At 57.3% G+C, this 25850-nt stretch overlaps 1 protein-coding gene across 1 annotated transcript; it reads left to right on the top strand.

Annotated features, from left to right (window-relative positions):
• Positions 1 to 16077: 16077 nt before the first annotated feature.
• Positions 16078 to 25070, top strand: RSPO4 (R-spondin 4). The gene is made up of 5 exons (XM_048322261.1): positions 16078 to 16835; positions 19887 to 20075; positions 20348 to 20491; positions 20582 to 20767; positions 23726 to 25070. The coding sequence occupies exons 1-5, from the start codon at positions 16757 to 16759 to the stop codon at positions 23797 to 23799; spliced, it is 672 nt and encodes a 223-aa protein (XP_048178218.1). The 5' UTR covers positions 16078 to 16756; the 3' UTR covers positions 23800 to 25070.
• Positions 25071 to 25850: the final 780 nt, after the last annotated feature.

Genomic DNA, 25850 nt, shown 5'->3' with positions numbered 1-25850 from the left:
CTAGAGGGCCCCCGTCCGCTGCGCAGGGCCCGGGCCGCCTCCTGAGGCTGCTGGGCCGGTGGCTGATCTTTTGTGGTCGCCGCTGCTGAGGCTTCTCGAGTTCTGGGGTCGGTTTCGGGCCCCCCAGGACAAGAACGACATTGAGGGGCTGAAGCGTGTCCAGAAAAAGGAATGGAGCTGGGGAGGGGGCTGGAGCACCAGAAGCGGATGGGGAGCCAGAGGGGCTCAACCTGGAGAAAAGGAGGTTCAGGGGGCACTTTCTCTCTCTCTACAACTCTCTGACGGGAGGGTGCAGCCAGGTGGGGGTCGGGCTCTGCTCCCGGGGAACAAGGTACAGGACAAGAGGAAACAGCCTCAAGTTGTGCCAAGGGATGTTTGCTTTGGATATTAGGGAAAAATTATTCACCAAAAGGCTGCCCTGGGGGCAGTGGTGAAGTCACCATCCTTGGAGGGGTTTAACAGACTTGTAGATGTGGCACTCAGGGACGTGGGTTAGTGGTGGGCTTGGTTGTGCTGGGGCAACAGTTGGACTCGATGATCTAAGAGGGCTTTTCCAACCTAAAGGATTCCATGATCCTGCGAAGGGTCTCTGCCCAGCACCATCCAGCATTCTCCAGGTTAGTCACTCTGAGCGTCCTTCCCTACTCCTAGCTCTTTCTTGTCAGAAGAGCATTTGAGTCCATGCAGGGTCTGCTTGTGCTGCTATAGGAAGCCTTCACCAAAGGCACCAAAGCACCAAACAGCCATTGATGGGTTTATTTCATCCCTTCCATACTCCCTTCTCTGGGTCAGTGTTTATAACACCTAAATTCTATTAAAGTTGCCACTGAAAGGCATTCAGGGGCTTTTTTCCTTGACCCTGGGCCAGAGCCAATGTCATCAGTGTGGCTGGCAGGAGGCTGGGGCTCAGGACAAAGCCAGGGAACACCATCATCTGCTGCTTTCCTAATCTGAGCTTCAGCTCCTTGGGGATACTCATCTTGACTTCATTATGCGTCAATTAATTAACTTGCACTGCTCGCTCTTTCCATTTCCCTCTCAAGAAGTCACTGAGGCTGAACAACCCCCGGGCTGAACGACCCCCACGCTGAACCACCACAGTCCCACAGGTCCCATGGGAATCACCACCAGGAGACACCACACCTCCCACCATACTCTGACACTCCTGTCTTCAGGGAAGACAGCTGGACTCATCAGGAAAGCTGCTGCAGATTTTCCACAGGGCCAGGATTTCAGCACAGGAGCTCCGTGAGGGAGGCATCAGATGGGGATGAGATGGGAACAGCAGGAAATGCCTCAGCCTGATCTTCTCCATTGCTGAGATGTGATTCAGAGCAGCAGCAGCATTTCCCCCCCAAGGCTCGGCTCACTCCCGGGCAGCAGCCGCGGTTTCAGGCTTTGATGGCATCCACATTTCACTTTCCCAGCACAGCCCGGCCCTGGGTGGGCCAGGCAGCTACCAGTGGCTCCATTTGAATGCCCACTTGTGAGGCAGAGTTTGAAATCATAGGTCCTTCCAGAAACCTGATCCAGAATCCTATATCCCAGTGCTGCTAATAGATTCCCCTTAGATTCCTGCAGAACTGCTGCAGGTGCAGGAGCACAGGGTATTTGGGATTGGTGGCCTCAGGAGCTGTTGGTGTCTTGGCAGGATCACACAGAAGCTCTGCTGAGTGCTTGCCAAGCTTTCCATTTCCCATCCAAATTGCTGCCATCCCTGTTCACCCACCATCCACTCCCCACCCTCTTGCCCTTCAGCACGTGCTCCCTTCCAGACCTCAGCTTGTCCTCCTGTGGCCTCACCTCCATATTGTCATCTTTAATTTATTTTCCCACACTGTGTTGTGTCAGCTGCCCTGCACCACTCTTGAGAAGCGACTTTTGGTGCCAAGTCCCCCTTGGCCTGATCAGCCCCTCTGTTGGCACAGCAGTGAGGAAAGCAGGATGCCTCCATGTATCCCCTCACCACAGGACTCTCCTGGGAGCCAGGCCCCTGCCATACCTGAGCCCATGGCCCTGGGGCTGACTGCCACTACATCAAAGCTGTTATTCCAGCACCCATGTTGCCATGGTGGCATTGCCTGACTCCCCGTTGTCTCCTTCCTCTGCTCCCGTGCCTCACTTGCTCCGTGGCTCACTGATGATGAAAACCACTGGCCACATGAAAGCAGCCCCCTAATGAGAGGTAGGGGCCTGTGAACTGTGTGGGAGGTACGGAGAGCCTGGCCCCGGCTGGAATCAACAGCCAAGTTACTAACGAGGTGATGAGGATTGCAGAGCTGGCACACTTGTGCTGCAAGGCCAGCGCATCACAGCGGCTGCTGGGCACTCTGGTGCCATCATCGGAGCAGCCATGTCCCTTTTGTGACTGCTGGAACACAGCTGGGAGCAGGAGTGATGCTGTGAGAGCTGATCAAAGCCCTCAGAGCAGCCGGTGTCCTGATGCCTTGTACATGTTCATGATGATTCACACCCAGCTCTTGCACCAAGGAAGCTGCCCTTGGCCATTTTCCTCCCACTTTAACCTGGCAACATGATCCAGGAACATCGTGGAGGCCTGCTCCCTGACAGAGCATGGATGGGGGTGATGTCCCAGGGGAGGTGGTAGCTGGAGCTATCCCAGCCGGACAGCGGTGCTTTGAGCAGGTAGAGGGCTACATCAGCTGGGGTCACCTCCGTCACACAAACCGCAGACTCCCCTGACCTTCATACTTTCCCACTGCCTCACTGCTCCCATTGCATGCGCCCACTGTGGTGTTGTAATGAGCAGAAGAGGAAACAGATTTCCCAACCGCCCTCCCCGCTGGCAGCCCATGAGCCCTCTGTGCTGGGAATGACAGCCAGCACGGCCAGGGCAGCTGGCTCACCCCTATGCTGTGCTCTGTGTGCTGGGTATGACCCAGAGTCTCACAGGAGAAGGCAGAGAGGGGCCGTGGATAATCCGTGGCTGATGTTCAGGTGTTGCAGGCTGCTGCTTCCCTCGGGGTCAGCTCACTGCTGCTCCTCTCCCATGCATCACCCAGGGCTGGGTGATGGATGGCACTGCCATGTTTTCTTCCAGAATCCCTGTCCTGCTCCATGCAGGCAGCAGTTTCCTAGCACACAGTGGGAGGGAAAGATGGGATCCCCCGCTGCATAGCAGGGAGAGCCAGCAGCACTGGAGTAGCTTCTCCACAATCTGCTCAATGCCTCAGGGCTTACTGGCTCATAAGGAGCCACCTGATTGTGACTGAAATCACCAGTGCCAAGGGACATGGACTGGGACAGGACTTCCTGGAATGGGCTTTTCCCGTCACTGCCATCATTGCCTTGAGAGGGGAGGTAGTCACTCCATGAAAATTTGGCCTCCCCTTTATTTCCCCTAAATTCAATTCCAGGGAAAGATGACACTGAGGCAGGAGAAAGGGGTTTTTTCTCCGGGAAAGAAATGCAAACCACATGCAGGCAGGCTTGGGCAGGAGGAGGGACTGGGGCTGCAAGAGCCAGCACTCAGCAGCGAGGCCGAGCTAAAGTCAATTAGTGCTTCAGGACTCCAAACACGCCCGAGTGCTGCACTTCGAGCAGGCATGATCCCTGTCGGAGAGAAGCTGCCAGTAGGGTTTGAAAATAATTAGGAAACCCAGAACCCCAGTGCTTCCCAGAAAAGCCTGTTAGTTCTGCGGTGGAAACCTTGCTTGCAGGGAGTGCATCGTACAAACAGAGTCGTGATTCATCAACTGGATGGAGCTAAACTCCATTTTTCAGAGGTCAACACGCTCAAGTCCTAATGAGCTTTACCCTTGATAGGGCTCCTGTGCTCCCTTTGTCTGCCTGAATTCCAGGAATGCCCAGCACACCTGAAAGTAATGGGGAACCGTTTCAGGGGATATATTTCATCCAGAGACACCAAGAGCTTCCAAGAGGGCAGTGGTGATGGGGAAACTGAGGCACAGAGGGTTCAAACCACCAGCCCACTGCCTCCAGCCAGAGCCTGCACCACACCAGCCCCATCCCTGCAGCCTGGGTGGACGCTGCCAACCCCTGCTCTTGGGGGATCTCAGCTGTGAATACGAGCGGTCCAGCACAGCCTTGGAGGAACAAAACAAGACAATCAATCACCCTTGCTTCATCCCGCCCCAGTCTGCATTGTGCGGAGCCTGAGGGACTCCACATCAAAGCGAGAGCAGCTGGCTGCCGGGGTGTCCCAAGCTGGCTGCCGGGGTGTCCCAGCCCCAGACGGGCAGCGCCCTGCCCACGGGCTGCCTGTCTGCACTGCCCACACGGGCTTGGCCTCTGCTCACTGCCTGAGCCCCGACAGGAAAACCGAGATGCAGCGCTGCTCTCTGCTGCGAGTGCAGGGGGAGATGCCCGAGGTCACCGCGGCTGCAGAGAGCACCAAAGGTGGGGGCGCATGGATGCGGAGACACCATTGTAGCATTCCAGGGCTGGCAGCACCTTCCCTCTGCGGGGGCGAGGAGGAGGTGGCATTACATATGGAGGAAGAGCCAGTCCCTTCCCAAGCTTATCCTGGAGCTGCGGGAAGCCTGCAGAGCAAAGCCTGCTCCTGCCGCGCAGCTCTCGCTATCCTCGCAAGACCCTTTTCTTTGCAGTTCCTTCCATGCCACACGGCGGGCGCTTCCCCCGGGCTGCAGCCCCAGCGCTGCTGCAGACAGTACATTAATTTTTGGATGTCTTTTGCAGCTCCCCAGCATTTCTCTCCATCCCAGGCACGCACGGCTGGGATGAGGCAATGTTCTCGGGGAGTATCGGCTTCCCGGCTGGTGTGGAATATTCCCTGATGAAACTGGTCCAACGTGCTGCCCGGTGGGGCTGGAGATGGTGAGGGGGTGCAAGGGGTCCAGTCGTGGTGGGCTGGGCTGCACTGTACCATGATAAACCAGCAACATTGACCATCTGGGATGGGGTGTCTGAACAAAGGAGAGCACCTGGATCCCCCAGGAGCAGTGCCGTGTGTGGGTGCAGCAGTGCAACAGCAATTTGGGTACAACACTCCAGATACCCCCTCTTTTCCCTCTGGCAAAGGGTCAGGGTGGCTCTGCCCTGTGACCACGGCATGGGACAGAGCGGGGAAGACACGTCTCTGGCAGCCTGCGGGACACACGTGCCCGTGGTGGGTAACAATTGACATTTTTTCCAGTTCGTTAATTAAAACACAGAACAAAAGTCACTAAAGTGTGAGGCTGGGTGTTTACAGGGAAAATTCCTCTTCAGGTGCCAGGTTTATTAATAGAAGGGGAAAAAAACAAGGGGGAGAGGCAGGGCCACAGCTGGCCAAGGAACATCTGGGAAGGAGATGCTTTTGTAGGGGTGGATGGTGTTGGGGGTGTGTGTGTGGGATGGGGGTGTGAGGATGGGGGTGCAGTAAGCACACATGTCCCCCCACCACCAAGACCCTGGGGTGCTGAGTGGCCATGGGGAAGCCATGCCATGGGTATTGCTATGAGGCAGGAGGTTCCCAGCTCACCCAGTGGGACCCTGGCAGGGCTGATTCAGATCCTTTGAAGTTTTCCCCATTAACTGCCACAAATTGGTCAGGATCCAGGCTGATGAAGCAGAACATGCTGTCAGCATCGCCACCAGAGCTAGAGCTGCTGGGACACAAGGAAGACATGCTCAGCCAGGGTTCATGGTGTGAAGTTTGGGGCAGCAAAACCCTCCTGGCTCCTTCAAGCTGCCCCCAGGGGTGCAAGGGACTCCCAGCAGTGTTGGGGGTGGCAGAGCTGTGCCCCCCAGACCCACATGCCACCCACCTCTGCCGAGTGCCTGCACACAGGCTGGCATTTGCACTTCCATATGTGACACATTAAGATTTGTTTCGAAGCCCTTTATTGTCATATTTTGTTCTTTATTTCCTACAAATTCAATTTGCTGAGGGATATGTGCAGATTGTGAAATTATTTTGAGAATAGTTCCTCTGGGTTTTTTAATTTCCTTTGTATTAAATTTTTACAGTGTTTAAAAGGCTATGAAAAATTTTATGTTAAAAAAAAAAAGAAAAAATAAACCAGGAGGGCAAAATTCCAGGGAGGAAAGGAGAGGAGCCCAAGAGGGGGATGAACTGCGGGTTGGCGCTGGGACCAGCCATTGCCGCCTCTGTCATGGCAGGCGCCAGGGATGGTCTGGCACAGATGCCCCCTCCTGCTCCCACTTCATCCTGGATGGAAAACCAGGGTTGGGAGAGATGTGGCCGCTGCCTCAAAACTGGTGCCGGAGTGGGCCCTGCCATTTGCTGAGGCCTAAATGATTGTGGTTATTCCCACCACTCAGCCTTCCCCCTTCCTTTGCTCTCTGTATGGGAGCAGGACATGGATGCTTTGCACAAGGCCGCGGGGCTCCACTGACCCCCTACCTGCCTTTCCAACCCCTCGCAGTCATTCGGTGCAGACGTGAAAGGCCACGGCCACTCCTGGCAAGAAATTCCCGACAAGAAAATCTTCCAATTATTCCCAAGCTGTGACTGTGGAAAGCCAGGCTGCCCCCCATGAAGGGCTCCACAGCTTGGAGGCATTAGGGACCCCGTTTGCTGCCGGGGTGATGGCCAGTTGGGAGCCACCCTCCCGCCCTCTGTTCCCTGCTCTGGGTGTTTCCAGCTTCTTCAAATCACAGACACATTTTTCATCTCTTTAATTCTACCATTGTCCTTGTCATTGTTCCAGGCTGGTGCAAATTGGGAACTGGCTGTGCACTGACACTGCTGCTCCCTTTGCCCGCAGCCGCCCTTGTCCCCAGAACCAGCAGGAGGGCCCATTCCAGGGATGGGGATGGTACTGCATCCTGCTGCCAGTCCCCCAGGGCTTTTGCACCTTGGTCCATGTCCCTGCCTGGCACAGGACCCTGGCATGCCTCTCTCCAACGTTATTTCCTCTTTGCAGCCTGCCCGAGAGGTGCTTGGAGTAGAGTGCAGGGGCTGTGCCAGTGTCTGGTGAAGGGCTGGCTGAGACCCTCCAGTATTTTGAGAGGGTTCCTGGGGCCTCAGCAGCACTGGGGAGGGGGCTGGAAGCTTTGGGAATGATAGAATCATCCAGTTCCAACTCCTGTGCCATGGGCAGGGACACCTTCCACTAGACCATTCTACCTGGCCTTGAGCACTTCCAGGGATTGGGAAACTCAAACCCAGCAGTATCCCCAGCCTCAAGGGACCAGGGACAAGGGCTCCCCTTTGCAGTGCCAGGGTGCCCAACCCTCACCACAGCTATGCAGGGATCTGTAGGGTGGTTGGTGCCTCTCAGCACCAGGGGAGGGAGATGATGTGGAAAATAATTATGCAACAGGATTTATCCATTATTAACATGGCAACTGAAGAATTCGGTGAATTAACTTCGATCAAGAGCAAGATGCCAGGGCTGCAGAGTTGTCAAGTGCAGTTGGATATGTCAGACAACCAGCAGCACTGACCATCTGGGAAGAATGACAGGATGTTTGACTAAACTGAGAACAGCACAGTCTTCCAGGGCTGTGGGGAGGCAGGGATGCAGGGATATGGCGATAGAGGGATGTATGAATGAGGGGATTTTGGGGAGGCAGACGTGCAGGGATCCAGAGATGAAGGGATGCAGAGATTCAGGGTTGTGGGGATGCAAGTCCCAACCTGATGGTCCCTCTGCCCATGCAGACCCTCTCCCTAACCTCAGCATGCCGAGGCCTTCTCAGATCAGCCTCACTCTGCTCCTCTTACCCCTGCAGGGAACTTGGCAAAACAACGGGGGAGGATTGCCGAGCAGATCCCAGCTCTTGATCTGTTCTAGGAAAAGAGAGGCCACACCAAGAACTTTCTGAAATTCCTTCCTGAAGCCTTGGCTGGGAGCCGCTGCCGCTTTGCTGAGGCATTCAGACCCTGGCAGCACTGGGGCTTGAGCCTGGCCTGGCCACGCCATCCTGCCTCTTCCCAGCACACAGGTTTAGGGAGCTGCAGCCTTGGCAAGGGCTCCCTGCTCCGGCCTTTGCCCCTGTGCAGGTGTCTGGGTGTGGAGCCTCCCTGCCAGCCACCTCCTGGCTCCTCTTTGCCACCAGAGTCATGAGGTGGTGGCTTCTCCAGGCCACCAGCATTGCTTTCTCCGCCACATGCTGGCAAATTCCTTTCACATGAGCAGGAAATACAAATTCTCCTCTTCTCTTTGTTTTTTCAGAAAAAGAATATGTTAAAAAAAATAATCTAATCAAATGCTGTTTGTTTGTGGTCTCGGTGATCTCGGTGATTGTTTGGTTGAGGCTCAGTGCAATACCATTGGGATGGCCGAGGACAGCAACCCTCCAAACCTACTGCAAACCCAGGTGCTCCCTGCCCTGCCATTGTCAGCAGAGCTGGGGCTCATCCCCGTGTGGGGACAGACAGACATCCCCATGGCTCCACTGGAACTGGGAGCACTGGAGCCAGAACTGGTTTGGCTGATGGAACCATTGCTGGCCCTGCTTCTGTCGGGTTGGCTGGGAGAGTGTGGGAGCACAGGGATTGCTGTGTGGTCTTCCAGGAGGGCTCAAATTAGCAAACCAGCATGGTTAAACAGCTCAGAACATCAGTAGCCTTTAATTATCCCCTTTTCCTATGGGAGGAGGCATTTTGCACCTGGGGAGGCCATGCCACACATCACTCTTTCATCACAGTATGATGGGATTTTTCCTCAACCCCAATGTCTGGAAGCAGCCCTGCTCCAGAAGCCCTGCTCCAGTGGGAAAGCACTGCCGTGCCAGGACCCTGGAAATCCCTATCCATGGGAAACAACTCTGTGATCCTTGCAGGACCCCTGTTCCTGGATATGGCCCAGCGCAGGAATATCTCTCCTGCAAAGATCTGGTGCAGGTTTATTCCCTGTCTCCAGGGGGACTCTGAGCAGCATCAGTTCCTTGGGACTGGAATCACCCTTTGCACCCCAGAGCACCCCTAGGCCAGGGCTGGGACCTCAGCAGGAGGGACCCTCTGCTTGCAGGAAGGTGCTGGAACATCATTACTGCAATGGATGGCCGAGTTGGTTCTGTTGGGAGCCTCCCAGACAGCCAGGGAAGAGTGGGGATGGGTGGAGAGAGATGAGGGCACCAGGTCATGATGTCTCTCCGTGTTGTGGTTGCATCTGAGTGGAGACAGAGCTCTCCCCTGTGGTGGGGAGTCATGAACCCCCAAAATGCCGTGGGAAGGAGAGGTGGCAGCTAAGAGTGCCTGGAGTGCATGCAGGGTGCAGAGGAGGCTGGGTACATTTGGAAATGTTCTTTTTCTGCTTTCACAGTGCAGCATGCATTTTTTACTTCATTTAATCTTTTTTGCTCAAATTCCCAAGTGAAGAATTCTTTCCATGAGCCAGAGCCTGCTGCCACGGCTTTGCGCCTTGCCATGACACTGGGGACCAGTTGGAGACCATACCCTTGTATCCCTCCTCCAACTGCAGCAGCACGGATGCTCAGGAATTGGCATGAGGCTCAGGGCACCCAAATGGCACCCTCCCCATCACTGCTTCATCTCCACTGTCCCACCCCAACCCCCTTTTCTCCCCACTGCTGCAATGCCGTGTTTTTTGGGGTGATGAACCTCCTCTGTGTGCTTTGAGTGGGAGCTGCCCACAACCCGTTTTAAACAGCTCAGGCTCTGTCTTTATTCCAGCTCCTGAAAATTGAATTTGTTAGTGGCATAAACAGGATATACAAGACCAAAAAAACAAAACCAAAGAAGAGGGGAACATTTTTCTCCATGTCTTTGACCTATGAAGACCATATCCGCTGGCACTCCTGAGTGTTAGTCAAACTCCTGATAGCAAACAGCCCCTGGGGACCTGCTCTGTCCAGCATCCCAGGACACTCCTGATCTTGGATTTTTTAATACAAAGGTCAAAATTTCTGCTCTTTTCCTTTTTTTTTTTTTTGGTACTCTCCAAACTGACGCTGGTTTATGGTGCTCTTTGACGTCAGCCACAAATGGGGCTGCCAGGTGGTAATAATTTTCCTGAATGTCGGCTAAATACAATTATCACTCCATTTTCACTTCAGAAATATTAAAGTTTGTGTTCCTCCTGTTATTAATTCTGAAAAAAAGCCTTTGTAAGTCACCGTGGCACACGGCCGCCGGCCCTGGGGTGCTGGCAGCCATGGCAGGGCTGGTGACCATAGTCCAGGCTGGCCCTGCTGTGCCATGTCCCTGGATTGTTCTGGAGGGGAGGGATGGGAGGCAGTGCCCTAGAGACCCAGAGACAGAGCTGGGAATTGGGATGTCAGAAGGACTGAGGATGGATCCTGAGCCTGGGAGGGTGAGGAGGGACCCATATTCCTGTGGGAGACCAAAATTCCCGTTGCTGTGGACCATGAACTTAAATTGGGTGTTTCCCAGCCCTGTGCCAGCACAGCAGGCTCCATCAAAGGACAGGCTCCTAGACACACTGTTTCCTCCTGGCTTGCTGTCCAAAGCATGAGCACATCCCTGCAGCTTCGGCCAGGGCAGGCGGGAGCTGAGGAGCTGCTGGCTTTTGTCATGGAATGATCACATCCTACTGCCACGAGAGGTCCATGAGGGCTGGGATTCTGTGGAAGTCCAAGTTCAGCTGCAACCAGAGGACCCAGGGCAGTTCCCAGAGCTGAGACACTAGCGTTGGATTTTTAGCAAAATGGCTTAAAAGTAAGCTTTTTGACAGAGACAATGTCACAGCCTTTGGTAGCCGAGTCCCAGCTGAGTGATGCCAGAACCAACATCAGGCTCTCAGCCCTGGTACAAGCTGAGGGGCAAGTGCAGCCACACATCCCAAGTTTTCCTTCTCTGAGGGCACACAGATGGGCACCCTGCTTGCCTTCCACTGCCCAGGGTCACCTCAGCCTCTCACCGTGTCCCCTCACTGGCAGCACATGCACTGGGAGCTGCAGCTGCGGCGGAGCATGGGCAGGGCTGGCCACGGGCACCAGAGCCACGACTGCAGTGGCTGCTTCCACAGCCCTCCCCAGGCTCTGTGGCTGCCGGGGTGAATTTCCCCATCCCCAACCAGCAGCCTGCCCAAAGCCTTTGTCTTCTGCTGAATTCCATCTGGTGAGAGTCATCCACCAGAGTCAGAGGATTTACCCTCCTGGGGAATGATGCACAAGAAGGGAACCATGTAGTCACATTACAATTATTTGAGAAAGAATGGTACTTCTGAGTGCTGTCTCACGTGGAGCCAGGAACATCCATCTGACTGATGCTTCCATCTGTCTTTCTCAATAGTTTCCTTAAATAGTCCAAATATTAAAAGAAAAATATTGGAATTTGGCATATATAGATCTTAGGAGAATAGAAGAGGGCCAGCTACTAAAATACCAGTGCCTTGCTCCCTTCCAATAACAAACACATGATTTTCATTGCAGGGAACGAAGAGGCAGCTGATAGTCACATCTGGCACAGAGGAGGATGCTCCATGGTCACCGATGCTTTGGCTTTGCTGGGAGAGCAGGCTGTGCCCAGGCTGAGGGGTAGTGTGGGCACAGTAGCGGCACCCAACTCATCTGGGGAATTCCAGCTCCCTACAGCAAAGGAATCTGCAGTCCAGCTGCCCCAAACCCCAAGCTCCCTGCCCTGCACTGCAAGTCCCATCCCCTGCCTTTCCTTGGAGAAACCTTCCCTGAGCCCCCACTGTGCACGGCCAGGGGGAGTGGCTGCCATGGCAGGAAGAATTCTGGAGCACTTTTCACACCGTGTCTGAGTTCCTCGAAGACCTTGCCTGCCGTTGCTCTTAGTCTCACCTCCTGCCAGCTCCTCCAAGGAACCCTGCGGTGCCGGCAAATGGGGATTGGTTTATGGCCTGGCTCAACGCTGGTGACTCCTCACCACCGTGTTTGCTTGTTTCATCCATCCAGCTCTGCTCAAGGAGCAATGACAGATTTTCAGTGATAAGAGTTTCAGTGGCTTATGTGGGATGGAGATTGATGTTGGCTTCGAGGATGGCACTTGGTGCAAATCCTTTCCCACAGGGATGCCGGGGCTGCGGGGCATTCCCTGCCCCAATGTCACCCACTGCTGGGGCAGAGCTGGATAAAACCTTCAACAGCCCCCAGCCTTCACGTCCATCTCCTTTCCCCTTCTCCAGTGAATACCAAGGTCCCAGTTCAGTGCTTCATGCAGCAAGCAAGCGCATCCTCCCTCCTCCCAAGGTTCTCCATATTCCACCATCCTCATCTCCTGGCTATCTGAGAGTGCTGCCCAAGCACCACCTCCCCTTGGGAAATCCCAGCTCAGCCATAACCACCGGCCCCGTGGCTACAGAGGAGCCCAGTGTGGGGACACCGTCATCCCCGGCACCCGTCGGTGCTGGCCGGCACTGAGCCCACCGCGCACCAGCCGCCGGGTGTTCTCCCCGCTCTGACAGCTGTACGGAAATTGGAAGGCGACGCTGACATGTGTCAACAATAACCGGCGAACAAGCGCCAGCGGCGGTAGCGGCTGTCCCCACCACCTCGAGGAGGCTGGCCACTCTTGGCTGAAATTGCGGCACGTTGCGGCTGGAAGCAGGAGTATTGTTTCAATTATTTCCATTATATAAAGTCAGGCCATTTAATATATTCTGCCTCAAAGGGGCTCAACTAAAGAGATAAAATAAACACTGGAAATCTGGTCTGCTGACATGGATCAGGAATTCGGTTTCGACACCAAGCCTTCCCTCCCATCTCACTGCTCCTCTTCCCTTTATTCCCAGCTCCCTCTCCTGCTCTTGCTGCCCCTCGGCCTTCAGCGCCACGTGATGCCAATTCTCTCTTTGGGCTTTGCTCCTGTTTTGGCAGATGGAGCACTTGAAGGCTGTGCAGCCACGCTGGCGTCCAGGACTGGAGCAAACCAGAGGAGCCAAGAAGAGAGATGGAGCTCCAGAGCTTGCTCTGGGATGAAGGATTTGATTTATGGCAAATCTTAAGCTTCTTGGGGTGCCACATTCCCTGAGAACAGCAGGAAGGCCGGGTGCCACAAACCCAGGAATGGCTGGAGTGTGGCATGAGGAGGAGGAGAAGAAGAAGGAAAAGGAGAAGGGAAAGGAGGAAGAGGAGGAGGGCAAGTGTGCCATGAGTGTGCTGCAGGCTGCACTTGGCAATGGCAGCGCTAAAATAAGCCACCTTCATGCCTTCCTTCTCATCTGGGAAAGCTGATGGCATCCTGGCACTGAGGGCCCTCACTGGCTCTGTGCTGGCATGGGAGGGGGTGAGTTGGGCTGCCAGGAAGCTGGAGCTCCTCCCACCAGTTCTGACCAGGCAGGAGCTGCTTCCCATTAGAACTTCCCATGGCATCAGCCTCCCCAGAGCACTCCTCCCTTGCAGGGCTGTGCTAGTCCAGGTATTCCCAGCATATTGGCATGTGGGAAGGAGCACCAGCCATACCAGCAGTGAATCTGTTACTTGGCCTTCCCCAGCAGGTTTCCCTGCTTTGAGCTCTGCCTCTCCTCGAGCAGGGTCATGGGCAGTGCCAGGGACCCGGGTGACAGAGGGAGCCGTGTCACGGGATGCCCGTGAGGGCTGCGGTGCGGCGTTAGGTGGAGCTGGCATTTCATAAGAGCAGGAAAAGGGCCTCTGCCGAACTGGCGCGAGAGCAGCTGTGACTTTCCATTCCTGTGGGAAGTGGGCTGCCACTGTCCAAGCATCTGGGCTTGTTATGATGGGAGAGGAATGCCAAGTATTTTTCTTCCTTATCCACTACTATCCGCTCAAACACTCCCCTGATCAAACCCATATTCATCGCCTGGGATGCACTGGAGAAGATCCCTCCCAGCCCTCGTGGCTGCTGGGAGCTCATGGCACCTGTGGAGGAAACCCCGCCCTCGTCCAGGGGCTCGCTCCATCCCCTTGCCCCTTCCTGTCTCCTTCTGCTGCTAGCCAGCTCCAGACATTTAATTTTCCCTTTACTACCTTTGCTAGGAGCATCCCCGCACCTGCATCCCCGTGCCTGCATCCCTGTGCCACCACCTCTGTGACTGCATCCCTGCTGACCTGTGGGCCCGGTGGGACCGCACTGACCCCTCCAGAGCCCTGAGCATCCCGAAAGCAGCCACTGGGATGGTGCCACGGGCGTGTGCCCTGGGGCGCCTGCCGTGCCGGGAAGCAGGCGGTGCAGCCTTGGAAGGTCACCAAGATTTTTCCGAAGATGAAAGTGTGCTCAAGTGTCAAACAAACTTTCCAAATTATCTTTCTGGACACTTTCTCCCTTCTGCTTTGGAAGACGGAGGAGGAACATTTCATTCCCTCTGTGCTGGCGTGGAGCGGGGCTGCGTGAGGAGCCGGGAGCTGCCAGCGGCACCCGCGGCTCAGCCTCGCTTCTCCCCGGCATCATCCCTGAGTCACCGCGGGTGCTGCCCTGGCATCATCGACTGGGCTTCCCGCCTCCCTGCAGCCCCCCAGACCCCTGCCAGCATAACACAGGGCTGCCAGGTGCCCAGTTAAACAGCAGACACCACCTCTCCTCCCACTGCCGTTTGGATTTGTCATAAACAGACAAATTAAGGGAAACGTGTGGGTTTCTCTGCTCTCTCAGGGATACCTGGCACACAGCAGCAGGGGTGTGGGGACAGCGGCTCTGCCACCCTTGGCAAGTCCCCCGTGATCCAAATAGATGGGGTTGGGCTGAGCAATGACCACGCGCTGCCCCGAGGATCCATCACTAATGAGAGCTGTCTAATTAGTGCATCCTCCTGTGACGGGTCACCCTGGCAAAGCTTGTGCCAACATCCGGTCACCCATGCCAGCAGCCAGAGAGCGTGACCAGGAATGAGGTGCTTCCCCGCCCCTTGCCCAGTGTTTGCCTTCCAGGTCTAGACAAGGAAATTCCCTATTGCCTCAAGGGCAGCTGGGCTGGCACCCAACAGGACTTGTGGCAGCTCCTTGCCCTGTGGTGCCCGCGTCTGCCTCAGGTCACGGCCATCCACACCAATGCAGCTGCCTGCAGACAGGATTTGGAGACACTCAGATATCCCCAAGGCCATTCCCATATCCCTGTGTTTCTGTGCTGGAATGGCAGCAGCATCCCCATGTCCACATGGGCCCCCCAGCCCTTGCAAACGCCTGATGGTGATGCCATGCTGCAGTTTTGGTTGTTTATGGAAATTTCGGCTGAGCCAGATGCTGCAATTTATGCATTTTATGTGTACTTTTTCAATTTATTTCATAATTAGGAAAAAAAAAACCTAAAGTGATCCCAACCATTATTACTCCTGGTTTCCTCAGTTATTACTCCGGGTTTCCTACAGTGAGGCCAAAGGGGTCTGAAATGGTTCCTTTGTTGTCTGATCATTAACCCTTCAGGAATGAAATGCAGCAGTGCCGGATGGGAGCGCTGGGGAGAGAGGCTCAGTGGGGGCTGGGGGAGAGAAGGGAAACAGAAGGGAGAAATTCGAGGTGTAGAGAGAAGATTAACCCCAATGTACTGTCCCTGGGCATGGTTGGACACCCCAGGACACTGATGGACACATCCCCTGCGGCCCCGTGGGTGGTCTGCTCTAGTGCAATGAGTTTGCTGGTTCTCAGCAGCCCCCAGCCTGTTCGTCCCTGCCAGGTGATGCAGACCCAGAGCATCTCAGGTGGGAACCTGCAGTTTATTGGTGTATGGGATGAGCAGGTGGATTATCATCTTCCCCAGGGTGCTCAGAGGGGTCCTGTGTGCCCAGAAAGTCCCTCTGAGGAGAGGGACCCCATGTGCTGGTTTGCACTTGGTGATGCCAGGGGTGAATGCATTGTCACTGGGGCTGTCACTGGTGGCCAGTGGCCCTGGAGCCCTGGCTGGGAGGTCACCAGGCTGTTCCAGGGTACGGCTCCTGGCACAGGGTTGGCACGATGGGACAGGCACGTGGGGCTTCCAGGATGGGGACCTGCGCCTCTGGGTCACCTCGGGTGCCTGGCGAGTGAGGTGTCCCTCTCCTGCCCTGCATCCCACGCAGGCACAGCTCTCAGGGTGGGTTTTGGGGAGCACAGCGTGGGACAAAGGGTGTGGACAGCCGCGTGAGAGCCCGGAACCGCTCAGTGAACTCGTCTTGACTTGGCGCATCTTGGCATGGCTTGGCACGCCTCGGCTCCGCTCCGCTCCCGCAGCTCGGAGGGAGGTGAGCTAAGAAGCGCTCGGAAAATCCGAGTCAGCTGCAATCCTGAGGACAGCCGGGGCAGACCCACAGCCGCCGCCGGAGCTGCCGGAGACCCACCACGGCTCCCGGCGACCAGGGGGCTCAGCCCTCCCCGGGGGCTGTCACTGGCCCCCCCAGCCCTGCCGGTGCTGGAAGCGGGGGGCTGAGCCGGGGGGGCTGAGCCGGGGGGGCCGGCGCAGGCAGCGTCATTCGCCTGGCTCCACCCCCCCCAAAATCGCAGGGGGCTTCGCTGTGACCCCGGCGCTGGGATGGCAGCGGGACAGTCGGACCGCGGCGGGACGGCGGGACGGTTCCCAGCCGAGGTGGTGGCTGGAGTGCTCCGGGGGGATCCAGCCAGGGCGTTTGCCAGTCGCTTTGTTGCTGCTGGGGGATTTTTTATTTTTTTTTTAGGATTATTATTATTTTGAAGGGGAGGGTGAGGAGAGGGGGCTGACACTGACTATAAAGGCAGAGCTCTCCGGAGCAGACGCCACTTCCCCACCACCATGAGCACTCCCCGGGCCTGACAGCCCCAGCCTGCCCCAGTGTCACTGGCTCATGCTGCCCTGAAGTGTGGCTGTGTGCCCGAAGCTCGGGTTGGGATGGTGTGAGCCCGGAGCCGCTCGTCGCCCTCCCAACACCCCTCACGGGCTCTGGCAGGAGCCGAGCCCGTCAGCCGCTTGGATGATTTGATTCTTTCCCTGCCCGACATCACTCCTGCCCAGATGCAGTGGATAATATTCATGTTGCTGTTATTCATCAGCTCCATGGAAATGCTTGCGCAGAACCGGTGGAAGAAGCAAGGTACGGTGCGTGCAGTGGGCTTGTCCCGCTCGAGTACTGCGGGGTGGATTTGGGACACCAGGCTGCCTGTCCTGCCTACACGGAGCGGGAAGAAGTTGTGAACCAGGGCTGGAGGGTGCCAGGAACCAGCATCCCCCAACCCTTCCTCTTGAGCCCCCTTGGGGACTGTCTGCGTTCCCCTCCGGGTGTGTGGCACGGGGCTGGCTTGGCAGTGCGGGAAGATGCAGAGTGCAGCCCTATGGCACTGCCTGCCCAGTGCCAGCCCTGCCTTTTGGCTTCGGGGCTGGCAGAAGACAAGGGACGCTGGTTGGCATTGGGACCAGCTCTGCAAATGCCAGCAGAGCCAGACACAGTGGGGATAGCACAAAACGGGCTGATTTTCCAATATTTTTTTTCTCTGCATAACACACTAAAGTGCCTTAGGAGTAAAACCTCCTGGAAGGATGCTCAGAGCCACAGCAGGCACTGCCTGTCCCCTGTCCTGTCCTTTCCCCAGGAAGAGGCACCAGCTGAGCCACTGCTCAGTGCCTGGGCAAGGGCAGGATGTGCCAGGGCTGTGCCGAGGCGCATGACCCCTCCATTGGGCACTGGCTCAGGTCCCCTCACTGGGCAGTGTCAGGCAGTGCCAGCTGGCTGTGTGGAGTGGGCCAGGGCTGGTTATCAGCTCCGTGCCAGGAATGCCTTGGTTTTGGGGCCAACACGTGCCAGGGTAGGGGCAGGACCTCCCAGGACCAGGGCGCCCAGGGCTGGAGGCCAGAGAGCTTCCCTTGAAGTTGTTCCATGTTAAAGGCATGTGGAGGCAGTAGGTGTGCGTGATGATGTGGGTGGCCAGGCTGGTGGTGGCCAAAACACCCCTGACAGGAAACAGCCTAGCACAAAGAGGGGCTCCAGCTACCAGTGCTTGATGCTGAATAGCGCAGTGCTCCAAGGCCCTCCGGTCTTGGCAACACCTGGGGGTCTGGCCATGGCTTCACACCCCAGACATCTTATATCCCCTGGGATAACCAGCACAGAAAGTCCAGCACAGGGTCCAGGAGCCACGAAAGATGCTGCAGCACCCCACTGCCTCTCTACTGCCACTGGGAGCTCTGATCTGGGCAGTCCAGTGCTCCAGAGACTCCCAGTTTCCAGCAGGACTGGGCGCAAGGTGGGCAGAGATGGGGAATGTCACACCCATGTCCAGCACATCTCAGGTACCCACTGTGCCCCCTGCCCAGTGCCCAGCCCAGCCCTGCACTCTGCCATCACCGCTGGCAGGAGGAGAACCCACCACTTGTTCCTAATCCTCAATCCCACGGTTTCAGCATGAGCCACATTCCGTTGTGCTCTGCAGTGGCTCCCAGTGTCACTCCCGGTGGCAGAGATGTGTGTGCCATGCCAGCAGCACCATGGGGTGGAGGAGCACGACCCCACTTCTCCCAGCTCCATACCATGGGATTAGTTCCAAAACCAGTGTGAGGAAGGAGCCCCCGGAGTCCATCCAAGGGTCCCCACCTTCTCTAGCCTGGCTGGGGTTGGAAGGAGAGCAGCAAAAAACCCCCTAAGTTTCAAAAAGAATTAGGGAAGGGAACGAGGCTCGTAAATCTATGGGTCTCCAGGGAAGCCGCTCCAGCTGCAGCCAGGAACACAAATGTTGTCAGCATTTGGTAAATATGTAACGGAGACCATAACAACTTAATGGATCCAAGGTGCTTCGTTAGCTCTCCCAGCAGAGGCAGCTCTAATGAAGGCTCCTGGCAGTGCTGCCGTCCCAGACAGTGTGCCCCTGAGAAGGGACTGGGATGAGCCAGCTTGGGGACAACTGCATGTCACCGCAGCATCATGGACTGGCTTGTGCCAGGGACCAGCGCACAGGGCTGTGAGGCATTGCCCACCATCATCATCTGACAGAATCCTCTGCCAGCATCTCCCTGGCTTCTCCAGCACCTCTGCCCCAGCCCCACAGCCGTGGGACCCTTCTGATGCAACTCCTGGGGCCAGAGGGACCAGTGCCAGGCATTGCTCCCAGAGCTGAGTCTATGTCTGTGCCAGGCAGCACCCAACAGGTGGATGGGGCTTGTAGCAACCTTGTCTAGTGGAAGGTGTCCCTGCCCATGGCAGGGGGTTTGAGATGATCTTGAAGATCTCTTTCATCCAAAACCGTTCTGTGATTTTATGATGCTATAGAGCCCAGGTCCTAAGCATGCTGTACCGGGACTTCTGCACTGTCACTGCTACTCAGCCTGTGGTGCCAGAGCCAAGCAAACAATTCCCAGCACAGGGGCATGGTGAAGGCATTGGATGCCTGCATGCAGGAGTTCAGTGGCCCCTTTTGTGATGCCCAGCCATCCTGTGGTTGCAGAAAGACACAGGGTGTGTGTAGCCCCCAGAGCTCGATGCTCAGCTCCCCAGCTCCCAAAGTGCCTCTGTGCCAGGAGCATCCCTCCAGGCTGCTTTGTGTGGGCTCAGGAAGCAGGAGCTGTTGGCGATGTCTCTCAGGGCTGGTGGATGTTGGCACCCTGTCCTTCTCCCTGGGAACAGAGCCGACCTCGGGGTCAGTCACACTCCCACAGTCTGGGAGTACGGCACAGGCAGCCAGGGAGGCAGCAGAGGCTCTTGAGCAAACAGACAGATGCTTATCTCAGCGCCTCTTGAGTGCATCCAAAATGCTCTTTGTCCTCTGACACTTAACAGGCATCAACTGATTAATCCAGGTCAGAGCATATTTCTACCCGCTGACCCAGCGGTTGTTCTACTTCCCATGGGATGGGCAAGGCTAGCTTGGGGTGTGGCTCAGGCTGTCACCCACGGGCAGTGCTGGGCATAGGGCAAACCCTCAATGTGGATTTTGTGGAGTGATGGAAACCATCAGCTGGGAGCGATGGCTCCATGTGTCCCCAAGCTGCCAGTGTGGGCAGAAGTGGGGATTTGAGGAGCGGAGGGAGGTGGGGTGGTATTTGCAGGGAGACAGGACAGTGCCGTCACCCTGGTGCGTCAGAGAGGGGCTGCCACGGGGCTGGGACCCACCTCGGCACCTGTGCCACAGCCCCTCTCCTCCATTTGTCCCCGCAGCGAGTGCCGGCCTGCTGGAAAACTGCACAGGCTGCGTCCTGTGCTCTGAGGACAACGGCTGCATCACCTGCCACCACCGGCTCTTCCTGCTTATCTGGAGGGACGGCATCCGCCAGTACGGGATGTGCGTCCACACTTGTCCCCCAGGCTACTTTGGTGTGCGAGGTCTGGAGGTCAACAGATGCACAAGTACGTCCCGCGCCAGCCGGGGTCCCCCTGCTCCTTCTCGTGCCCCCTGCTCCCCTCGCCACCCTGCGGGTCCCAGTGCTGTGGGAAGGGCGATGGCTTCATTTCCCACAGCATCCCTGGTGGCACTGCATCCAAGGGCGGCCGGGCTGGGGGGGCTTCGTCCCCTTTTTCCCTTGCCCAGAGCTGCAGCCTGGAGCCCGCAGGTTTTGGGTCCCCGGTGGGTGCCGGGGGTGCCCCGGGCTGTCCCGCTGACCGGCCGTCCCTCCTGGCAGAGTGCAGGTCGCCCAGCTGCGAGAGCTGCTTCAGCAGAGACTTCTGCATGAAGTGCAAGGACAAGTTTTACTTGTACAAGGGCCAGTGTTTCCGGCAGTGCCCCTCCGGCACTGCGGCACAGCCCGGCACCCGCGAGTGCCAAGGTAAGCAGCACCCGCACTCCGTGCCCGCCGCCCCTGGGGACGTGCCTGATGCCGAGGGGTCACCAATCCGTTCTTCCCCTGTCCCCGCAGAGACGTGCGAGCCGGGGCCGTGGAGCGAGTGGAGCGCCTGCACCCACGAGAGCCGGACCTGCGGCTGCAAGTGGGGAGTGGAGACGCGGGTACGGGAGGTGCCGGAGGCTGCCCGGGAGGAGGGGACTGCCTGCCCCGCGCTGCTGGAGACCAGGAGGTGCCGCATGAAGAAGCACTGCCCGGGAGGTGAGCACCGCGCCACCGGGGCTGGGGACAGCTTCGCGTCCCTCCAAAGTGAGCCCGAGGGTCGCTGCAGGAGGACGGTGGCAGCAGGGGTTTAGCAATGGCCGGCGAGCCGTGCTGTCATCTCCCAAGCATTTTGAAATTCTGGGTAAAGCTCAGGCACATGTGCTGAGCAGCCCTAGGGCTGGCTGCTCCCACCTGGCAGTCCCCGAGACTGCCTGGGACGAGCCAGTGTCCCCTTCCATTCTGGGCTGGGCTGGGCACTAGCATGAACCGCCGTGGTGGGATGAGGCTGCCGAGCTCCAGCTCCCATCCTGCTACGACGTGAAGGGAGGCTTTCTGCACCGCAGCTGTGAGTAAGGAGGATTGAGACACACACACAGGGGAGGTTCCTGCAAAAACCTCTGAGCTCCCCAAAAGCTGGATTGCTCACGGAGCAGGAGGGCATCACCCAGGGGATTTCTGATGGCCAAAGTTTTGAGAGACACTCCAGGGCAGAGTCCCCCTCCATGGCTCATCCAGCCAGATGTTCACTCGTGCTCCTGCACTTCTCCCCACCTCGTCCCCAGGCTGGGGGCTTCCTGGCTCAGGGATCCCCCCACCTTTCACACACCAGACATGCTGCAGGGTCTGTCCAGGCGGTGCGTGCACGGGTGCAGGGCTGGCAATGGGAACCAGGACGTGGCTGATGTCATTTTTGGATGCAGGCATCTGGACTGACGCTACCCTAATAAATCTCCACTTAATAACTGGCAGAAAGGGGGATGCATGAGATACCGATCTGTAGTGCCTGGCAGCAGATCTGAGCCACCGAGGGTTGCGGTTCGGAGCTGCGGGATCACTCCATGCTGTGGGATGAGCTGGCCGGCACCGCCAGCGTGGCGGGGATCAGAGAGGACAGGACTGTGAGGGTGGAGAGAAAAAGGATGAAGAAGGGGGGCAGCAGCAGAGGACGTGCGTGCTGGGCGAGGGCCACGGAGCCAGGAGAGAGGCTTCATCACAGCACCATCAATCATAAGTAATATTTTCCCGCTGACAGGGCAGAGGAGCTGATTCCCTTCTCCACCCAGGTCCCAACTCACATCTTTGGGGTGCCAGGTGGCATCGATTTGAGAATGTTCCCCTCCCTTCTGCTCTGTGCCAGCTCCAGACCCGCAGAGCTGGTGACAGTTTGATGCAAGAAATTTAGTGTGGGAGGACAGGCTGCTCTGGAGCACTGAGTTCTGCAGCACCGTGCCCATGCCCAGCCCTGCCCAGCGGGTCCCACTGGCAGGGACTGCTGTGCCAGTGTTTCAGGGGCACCTCATCTTGTGAGGTGACTGGGAAGGCCCCCCAGAAAAGTGCTTGGCCTCCTGCCTCTGCCTGTGCTTCTCCTCCTGCAAGTTGGAAGCCCTGGGGCTATGGTGATGGGCTCAGGGGTTGGCAGGACTCTACTCTTGAGGCTGCTGTCTGGGATCAGCTTCAGAGACAGGCCCGTCCCCTGTCCAGCAGAAGGAATCCCGTGAGTGCCCCCCAAGCAGCCCCCGCAGGAGAGAGCAGCCCCTCCATGTCTCCCACTCCTGGGCAGGCTGTTCGGCATCCCTGCCACAGCAGAGCGTGCGTCTGCCCTCGCTCCCAAGGCTCCTGCCCGCCTGGCCAAGTGCTGGGTTATGGGATCCAGATGCTGAAGGAGGACGAGGAGTTCACTTGATGCATCCAAGACACCCCAAGCCCAGGCAAGCCAGGGCAGGCAGCCGGACCCGACCGTGTGATGAGAGATTTGTGCCACCACTTCTGAGCCATCCAGGCGGCTGGAAGGGAAAAGCCGCCACGCTTGGCCATGGCACAAACCCCTCGCACTGCTGTAAATCTGCCTTGGGTGTCTGTCCCGCTCTCCAGACGCTTGGCGTGCGTGCCGTGCCCTCTCCTTTGTGGGTGGCAACTGTCTGGGAGATCAGAGCCGAGAAACAGCCAGGCAGGACAAGAACTGGAGCCCTCGGAAAGGGTTGGGGACAACAGTGCTGGCACATGCAGCACCAGGGACAGTCGTGGTCCCTTGTGTCCTTCACACCACTGAACCCCCCACCCATGTGACTCTAATTGGAGTGGGCACAGAGGGTCAAGGACAGACAAAGCTGCCCTGGTTTTGGGGCTACCATTCTGATCCTTAGCATGGACTCCATGAGTCCATGGCACAGCAGGGTTTATCCTGAATCCCTGTTTCTTGGCGTCTCAGCACCAACACCTCGGCCAGCTGGAGGGTGTGTGGCAGCTTCTCAGGATAAGCAACAATTTGAGTCCCAACAGCCTGACCCTGGAAAGCTGATAGTGGGTTGACCTGGGATGCATCCAGGCTCCACCAGCACGTTAGCTGTGCCACTGGCATGGGGACCATCCACATGTGGAGGGTATCCACAGGGAGAGCTTTAGCACCAATGCATGGATGCACCCCAAATGCCCAAATGCTCTCAGGGGCTGTCTGGGTCCTGTGGTGGTGGCAGCACCTGCCCACCTTCGTCTCCAGAGAGAAGGGAGGCGCATTCCCGTACCATGGCAGAGCTGAGCATGGCTGTGCCGTGGCTTTGGGGTGTTGGTGCAGCCGCTGTCCCTCTCTGACATCCACAGTCCTTGTTCAGAGAGAAGCTGGGGTTTCTCCGGGCAGCTCCCGCTTTGGTTGAGCTGCCCAGCCCATTCCTAGGGATCTTGGGGTACCAGGATTTAGAGTCCAGCCACGGAAGATGTGGAGACAACACACCAGTGTCCTCTGTCTGTGCCACCAGCACACCCAGACCCCTCCACAGCCCCTCGCTGCTGTTTCAAGACCAGGAGAAGGCTCTGGGGTCCCGAAAATGAGAAACTGGGTCCAGCACTAACATCCTGAGGGAGAATGTGGGATCAGCACGCCATGGATGGGGCTCAGGTCGGATCATGTTGCCTGGACAATGAGCGAGCCCTCCTTTTCTCCTCCTTTTTTTGTTGCAGAGAAAATCGAACCCAAAAATAAAGGCAAAAAGCGACAGAAGAAGCCGAAGACAGAACGGCACACGGGCACCTAGCAGGCACCAGCACGGGAGCTGGAGCACTGTGGCAGGAGCTCCCAGCCAGCTCCTGCCACAGTGCTCCAGCCATATTACCCCTGTTTTTCCATCCATAAAAAAAAAAAAATTGCACAATTTTCTCTGCCGCCCCATCCCCCTTTTCTTTTGAGACGATTTATGGCCTGTAAAACATTTCCTTTTCAGAAAATCTAATTTGCAATGTCCAAAGCAAAGCCCTAGGGCTTGGGGAGGGGGTGGCTCCTTTATTCCTCTGGTCTTCTCTCTCCCCTAGCCTGCTCCATCCCTTCCCTTCCTCCAGACGGGTGGGATGGGGTTAGACCAGGGGCTGGATCCTGCTAATGAAGCTGATGCCTGCCTGGATACCGTCCCCCAGGGCTGGGAGCTGCCCTGGCTTCACAGGGTCCTGATTTTATGGGTGTGCTGGGGGACACAGTGCACCACTGAGCTGCTCCAGGTGCTGGATAGTGTTCCCCATCCTCAGCCACAGGCATGGGAAGCAGCAAGACTCCCAGGGTTGGGACCCCACTGGGGACCACGCCATTGCTCACAGCAGCCCAGCCTCATGCTCAGCATCCGCACAAGCACAACCAAGGGCCAAATCCCACTGTCCTGGGGCAGCTGGACCCCCAAACTGGGAACCCTTCTGGGAACTATGCCAGCCCAGCACTCAGCATCCTCATGGGCCAAATCCTGCCGTCTTTAGACTCACAGAGAGGCTCAAAGAGCTTCTCTCCCAGCTGGATATGGGCACAGGAATTTGTGGTGACCACGGCTGTATTCGGTCTAGGACAGGGACACACACAGTGCAAGTGCCAGCGCGGGCGGGGCATGCTGCTGCCTCCTGCATCCCCAAACCGGGATGTGTTGGAAGCAGCGCTGTAACCCCCTCCCAGCCATCACCGGGTGTGTGACCGTGGGGTGCTGAGCCCAGGCGTGCCAGTCTGTCCCTCCCTGCCACGCTGTATATGTCCATAGGCACAGCGGGCTGCATTGGTCTATATATACCACGTGTGTGCTTAAATCGCTGTCCCAGCCGCAGGCAGCTCTGCATTCGGGGTTTGCCGGGGTCCGAACTCCCCGTCCCTGCCCTGAGCGTGAGCAGGGGGAGGCCAGGGCTGGCCGCGTTGTGTCGGGGCTGCGGGGGCTGCACAGACCCTTCAGGACGGGAGCGCTGGGTGTCAGCATCGAGCCAGCCCCAGAACCGGCACAAAGCTGCCGGAGCAGCTCCTCCGTTCGCTTCATGACAAATAAACGGATTAAACCCCCGGCATCGCTCCTGCGTCCCTGTTTTCCCCATTCCCATGAGTTGCTGCTGGAGATCCCGGACTGGGATGCTGGCTGTAGCCACGGCGTAATCCCCATTCCCCAGCTCTGCAGCTTGGGTCCCTGTGGGGGGACACCCTGCCCTGGCCCCCCAGCACTGGGGCACTGGGGAAAGATTTTATTTCAAGCTTTTGTTTAAAGTACCACCAGCATCACTCGCCTGAGCAAGCACTGGAGCAAGCGACAAGTGTGACACTGGGATTGCCATTCCACAGGGATTGGGAATCACCAGGGGGTTTTTCTGGCTGGCGGAGAAAATCCCCCTCTGCTGAAATGCTTGGGAATCCCCCTTGGCAGCCTGTCCTCACCACTGGGATTGTCTCCTCCTGGGGGACACAGCCCAGATCCTATCCCAGTACATGGCCTGGCAGATGTGGTGTTCCCCAGATCTGCCCAACAGCCCCCGGCAGACCCCTGGCCTGGGATCTGGGCACGCCAAGCCCCACACACAGTCTGGCTGTGTCCTGCCAAGCTCTGCCTGGGACCCAGCCCCACTCCTGGTCCCCACGGGCTCATCCCATGGCCAGAGCAGTGAAATCCAGGCCTGGCTCCCGCTGGCATTATAAATAGCTGAGACTCGGGGAGGGAGCTGTGCTGCCTGGGATGGGGGTGCCTGCATGTGGTGAGTCCCAGCGGGTGCTGATCGGGGGGACTCGCAGGGTGCAGGGCTGGAGGGTGGGAGGGCTCGGTGCTGCCGTGGTGCTGCCCATCCCGGGAGGTGCAGT

This window comes from Corvus hawaiiensis, chromosome 17 (assembly GCF_020740725.1).
Source record: "Corvus hawaiiensis isolate bCorHaw1 chromosome 17, bCorHaw1.pri.cur, whole genome shotgun sequence".
NCBI classification, from domain to species: Eukaryota; Metazoa; Chordata; class Aves; order Passeriformes; family Corvidae; genus Corvus; species Corvus hawaiiensis.
Note: the sequence above shows the minus strand (reverse complement) of the source record. Positions and strands in the feature narration are given on the sequence as shown.

What these genes read in the sequence shown, in the direction of transcription:
- RSPO4 (XM_048322261.1), top strand. Translation starts at nt 16,757, where the DNA reads ATGCAGTGGATAATATTCATGTTGCTGTTATTCATCAGCTCCATGGAA. An exon ending in CGGCACCCGCGAGTGCCAAG is followed by an intron (nt 20,492 to 20,581) that starts GTAAGCAGCACC and finishes CTGTCCCCGCAG; the next exon opens with AGACGTGCGAGCCGGGGCCG. An exon ending in GAAGAAGCACTGCCCGGGAG is followed by an intron (nt 20,768 to 23,725) that starts GTGAGCACCGCG and finishes TTTTTGTTGCAG; the next exon opens with AGAAAATCGAACCCAAAAAT.